General features: G+C 42.8%; 1 protein-coding gene across 1 annotated transcript in view; it reads left to right on the plus strand.

Moving 5' to 3' along the window:
* Window positions 1-3,527, plus strand: part of USP10 (ubiquitin specific peptidase 10) — a 50,175-nt gene extending 46,648 nt beyond the window's left edge. The window contains exons 13-14 of the mRNA XM_059481448.1: window positions 569-634; window positions 2,415-3,527. Coding sequence (XP_059337431.1) covers window positions 569-634; window positions 2,415-2,602 — 254 coding nt within the window. The 3' untranslated portion in view covers window positions 2,603-3,527. The remainder of the gene's footprint in view (window positions 1-568; window positions 635-2,414) is intronic.
* The last annotated feature ends 2,473 nt before the right edge of the window (window positions 3,528-6,000 follow it).

Here is a 6,000-nt window from a genome sequence, read left to right on the forward strand (position 1 = left end):
GATTGGAAATTGTCCAGCATCTGAACCTGCCAAAATAATGCCTTTTGTTTTGAGCTGACAAATGGACTATTAGCCAGCCAGTAGCTCAAATAGGAATAAATAAAATCAATGTATGCTCATATCTCAGCTGAGATCTGGACCTTGTCAGGCAGTGCCCTTTTGTTTTACTTAATATTTTATTGTGCAATTTTCTTTTAGGAATGTAAGCCTGACTTGGAATCTGGAATTGATTCTGTCATTCATTGACAGATTCAGAATGACAATTGATTCTGTCAAGGATCAAATCCTTCTAGGAGTGAAAGGGGGGAAATAGAATAATCTGATTTTTTACTATGTCTCTTTTCCCTTCATTTTGGGTGGTATTTTTTAACCTTTCATAAACCACAGTATTGCAAACCTGCAAATTCACTCCCTTGATTACCAGTTATCAGAACCATGACCATACTTTAAAGGCTGCAGAAGAAATTTCAATCAAATGTTCTCCTTTGTGACAGTGTTGATTTCTCTGAAAAATAATTGATCCTCTTGATATGGAAATTCTAATGTGTGGCTGTTTTTCCTCCCCTAGAGCTACTATCTCCTGGTGTGAAAAGTAAAATTTCCAAAGGCCAAAGAACCTACCGGCTCTTTGCAGGTATTTTATCTGTGTATTTATTTATTTATTGTTTTATTTATCTGGGTGGTTTTATGGATGTATTTTACCTCTATTGCAAGTGCAGATTCTGCATATGGAATTATAGAAACACTGGGTTACATTAAGTGTTTTCTTTTAAATTTTGGGTGTAAAATTCTTGTTTATCTCTGGTGAAGCTTTAAGGTGATGGTGGAGGAAGGAGTTGGTTCTGATGGAGTGTTTGGATCCAGAACTTTATTCCTGGCACACAGGGCTCTGAATGCAGCACCAGCTCCAACAGAACAAAGGAGCTGCATGGTTGCTGTTCCTTCTAACCCCAGGGAGAGGGGAAGGGAAGGGGTAGGGAGCCACCAACCAGGTACAGGAGGGGAGGTCTCAAGGGACAAAGGACACGTGTGTGAAAAATGCCAGTCACTTGTTTTTAAAGTTTTAAAAGTTTAATAGTAATAAAATGATCATAAAAATAGTAATACAATTAGAGTAATAATAATTTGGACAATTAGGATTAGGACAATATGAGACAATAAAAACAAAGAGTTATGGACGTCCGGGTACCTTTCTCTGAGCAGCATAGGCACAAAAAAGGACCCACATTAACAGAGGATTAACCCTTAAAAACACAAACCTGTTGCACATTCATACACCTCATACATGATGCATAAATTCCATTCAAACACAGGATTCTGTCTGGGCAGTGTCAGCTTCTTCCTCTGAATCCTGATGGCATCGTCCTGCCCAAGCGAGGCAGGAAGAAGTTCATTTCTCCTGATAATGGAGCAATAAATTCTCTTTCTCTGAAAGATTCAGGTGTCCTGTGGCTGCTATCTCAGTGCAAATCCTTTGTTTAGGAAAAAAGTGTCCTACATAGCATAGTTTGTATTTTAACCTAAAATAGAAACTAAAATAATTTTGTTGTAACCTAAAACTATATTTAACACACTGCTTAAGAGAATTAATACAGCATTACCTTCTAACACAACACATATATTAATTTCAATATTTGTGAAAGGCCAGTCATAAAATACACATTTTTCACACATAGATGGTCCAATGCCCTTCTGGAATTCCAGAAGAGACAGACAGCGCTCGGCAGGGGTCAGGGAAGGGAAAGGAGAGGTTGAGGGCATGATCAGGTATTGAAATTAAATCCCAGTATTGCTGGATAGAATGTGCCTGGGCTGGTCTGGCTCTTGCTGCTTGACCAAGGGTGGCAGCTGTGGTGGTTTCACCTCAGAGACCCCTTTGGCTGGCTGGATGTTGCAGCTGGGTGCTTGGGACAGCTCCAGGCATGCAGGAGCTCAGGTTTACCTGTGGTGGGAAGGCTTTAGGCGAGGTGAAGGACAAAGGAGTCGGTTCTGCTGGAGGATTGCAATCCAGAACTTTATTCCTGGCACACAGGGCTCTGAATGCAGCAACAGCTCCAACAGAACAAGGGAACCGTGTGGTTGCTGTTCCTTTTAACCCCAGGGAGAGGGGGAGGAAAGGGGTAGGGAGCCACCAACCAGGTAAGGGTGGGGAAATCTCAGGGGACAAATGACACCTGGATAGCCCAATGTCCCCAGGGCTGAGAGGCATCTTTAGAAGTCTGCCAATCACACGATGCCCTTGCTGGGCAAGCAAGGGGGCAAGGGGAAGGCGAAGGGAGAGATTGTTGGCACAGCCGTGGGAGGAGCTGGGATAGCTGAAACAGGCCATTACATGGCACTGCAACAGTCAGGGGAGGGACCTGAGCTTCTGAGGTAAACGCCAGCACAGCACCTCCCCCTGTGTGTCCCCACAGTTGTGTACCACCACGGCAACAGCGCCACGGGCGGGCACTACACCACGGACGTGTTCCAGATCGGCCTCAACGGGTGGCTGCGCATCGACGACCAGGCCGTGAGGGTCATCCACCACTCGCAGGTGGTCAAGGCGGCCCTGGAGCGCACGGCCTACCTCCTGTACTACCGCCAGGTGGACCTGCTGTGACCCCACCTCCCCGCCCCGTAGAACGCCAACATCACTAACTTTTTCTCCTGTAAATGCTCTTTTGAGTGAAATTTTTTTTGGTTTTGTTTTTTTTTTTTTCCTGTTTTTTCCCCCCCTTTTTATTCTTTTTTTTTTTTTTTTTGGTCCCCTTGCAGCTATGGGATAGAGTGCTAAAGGAAGCTGCCGTTTGTGCACAACATGGTTTGTGTTGACTTTTTTGACTTTGCAGAATGAAGTCGCTCGGTTGGAAGCCTCGTGAATCACAAAAAATATGAAAAAAAAAGAAATAAAGTTCATCCGAGTTAATGCTGAATCCTAAGATAATAAAAAAAAGGGGATTTGCATTGAATTCCCACTTTCTAATTGCGTAGTAGAAGAAAACCCTGCACCAGCAACAGAACTTGTAGATTTCTGTGAAAATGTTTTATCTTTACTTCAGTAAAAAAAGAAAAAAAAAATTAAAAAAAAAAATAAAAAGCTCTCTCTGCTTCCCCAATAGTTTTTTGATAAGTGGTAAAATATGAGCCGATGTGTATGAGATGGAAATGGTCCTTTGTGCTTCAAAACATGTACAAACTGCAGAGTTGCTGGTTCCTGATAGGAAGACACATTTTAATAATTGTGCGATGAGAAACTGCTTAAGTACACATTGCAGATCAAATATTTGGAGTTAAGATGTTAGTCTATATAGATGGGTGATTGTAACTTTATTGCTATTAAGAAATTTCAAACTGCATTTATGCTTCTGTGTACATGAAATTAAGAAAATGGGCAAAATAATTAAGATTGATATTTCTTTAAGTCTGCTTTGTTTAATTTTGCTGTCTGCTCTCCTATAATGTTGAGTTCCTAATTGTACACAGTTTAGTGATACCTAGAAGTATAAAGTTGTCGCCCATCAATAAAAGTCACAAAGTTGGTTTAAGGTGTGTGTGTGTGTGGGTTTTGTTTTTCCTCAGGTGTGAATCCTGCCCTTGGAAACTCCAAAGGTTTCTGTGTAGCACTTCTCAAGGTGTAGGGAGCCTTCTCCAAATGAAGTGGAGATGATTTTTCTTTGCTTTTACAGCTTTTTGAAACTTCAGAAATGTTCCTGTTTTGCATTCAGGTGGAACTGAACTTGGAGGGGAGAGGGAAAGGGATGTGGTGGTCCCAGGGCTGAGCACTGAGCAGCCAGGAGGGGATGGAATTCCTTCTGTGTCCTCCTGGAACCCCTACACTGTTATTTCTGAAGCAGATGATGTTTTGTTTGTCTCTTTGTCAGCCAGCTGACATTGCCCTGGAGAACTTGTGGTAAAAATATTTCCTTGATCAGCTTTCTGATTTCTTTAAAATCTCCTATACATTATTTAATTCTCTGATGACCGTGGTGTTTTATCCTTATTTCATCATGGGATGGTGGAGGCTCCCTGGCTTGTCCTGACCCTTCTGCCCAGAGCTCTGGCTGCAGGAAGGAGCATCCTCCCAACCCCAAGGCTCTTTGGGCTGCTCCTGCTCTGCTGAATTACTTTAATGATGCTCTGGCATTGTTTTGGATGTCCAAATGTATTGTTATGGTTTTGCTGCTCATGCTATACTAGGTTTTTCTTATTTACAGGTGGTGACTGCTCGTGTTTTGGTGACATTCCACCAATTTCAAAACAATTTTCTGTGTAAAGCTCACTTGGATTTTGGCTGTTTGCAGGGAAAACCTCAGCTCCTGGAGCTGAGCCTGCTGGAGGATTGGTGCTCCCATCTCTGTGATGGGGAATTGCCCCAGAGCCTCACTGGTGAGAAATGGAAATCTTGGGGGATTGGGAGGTTGTTCCAAAAAAGAAAGAAACCAGGTTTTGAACTTATTGTTCTGTGCTGGTTATTATTCACATCCTGTTTCTGGAACCTGGTTAAAGTGGTTTTCTTTCAGCAGAAATCCTGGTTTTAATTAGTCCTGTACCTCTGTTGGGTATGTAATTAGCTCTATCCCCAGTGCATTGTGAAAAAGTGCATTTCTGATAGTGCAGCTTAACCTGAACAGTGCAGAGAAAACTGATCACTAATTAATATATTACTTAATAGAGATTACATATATTACCATTTTAAGAAATGACAATGAGTCATTGCCAGTTTAAAAATCAAGTGTTGAAATTGTCTCAGTATGAATTGACGTTGTCTCAGTGTCACTTAAAAGTGATTTTTTGCATTTTTTACTGAGGATATTACAAATGTATTTGTCACTAAAGTCATTCTTCTGCAGTGTATTAAAAAGGAAATAAAAGTATGTGGCAACAGTGATGTAGACACACAGCCACAAATTTTATTTTCTGTAGTAACTCCCTCCATTGTTGCAAAACAAGAGCTTGCAGCTTTTGATCATTTGCTCTGGGTGTGATTATGTAAAACAAAAACCCCAACAGCCTCTGATACACTAAATCCAGTGGTTGTTTGCTGAAGTTCAGACCAGATTTTGAGAAATGTTTGGGATTTTTTTTCTTAATGCACAACAAGTCCTGAAATTTCCAAAATGAGAAACTGGATGTGCAGCTCCAAAGGGCTGTGGGGAAAACCTTGTGCCATGAGGGAGATGTGCAGGGGAAGGCAAGGATGGGCTGGGGGAGGAGAGTTAATAAAGCCATGAGGTGTTTGGGGTGGGGGAAGGTGTTTTAAGTAGAAAACTGCTGTTTTCCACAATATCCTCTGGAGATGGTGTCCCTCAGGGCTGGGCTGGGCCAGGGCTGCTGCCAGGATGGGTCCTGAGCTGTCAGCAGAGTTTATCTTTATAAATGTGCTCTGAATCTGCTGCTTTTCACTAGGAATGAAGAGGGAGCCTTGGGATGTGTAGGGGATGTTCCCAACATGCTGGAGATTTGTGCAGCTGGGGTTGATTTCAGGCTGTCTTAATGACCCAGAGGATTTTTTGGAAATCATTTCTATTGGTGAATAACCAGATGTGGTGGCTGCAGAGCTTGTGGTAGCAGTTCAGCTTCTGCTCTGGGGTGACATCTCCAAAGGTGGGTGCTGGGTTCAGGGTCCTGAACTGTTCCAGTCTGCAGATGTGACCAGGGAACCTGTGGGAACAAGGTGAGTGTTTTTCATGGAATCCCAGACTGATTTGGGTTGGAAAGGACCTTAAAACTCATCTTGTCCCAGCCCCTGCCATGGGCAGGGCCACCTTCCACCAGGCCAGTTTGCTCCAAGCCCTGTCCAACCTTGCCCTAAACCCCTCCAGGGCTGGGGCAGCCACAGCTGTTCTGGACAGCCTGTACCTCACCACCTTCATAGAAAAGGATTTTGTGCATTTCAGTTCATATTTTACTTGTACTTTGTGCAGTCAGCGGTGCCCCCTAAATTTTCTTAAATTGCTGCAGCTCTCGTTCTTACTTCATTGTTTTACATGGACAGATTTATGGGGAGTTGTTTTCTTG

Source organism: Ammospiza nelsoni, chromosome 13 (assembly GCF_027579445.1).
Source record: "Ammospiza nelsoni isolate bAmmNel1 chromosome 13, bAmmNel1.pri, whole genome shotgun sequence".
Lineage (NCBI taxonomy): Eukaryota > Metazoa > Chordata > Aves > Passeriformes > Passerellidae > Ammospiza > Ammospiza nelsoni.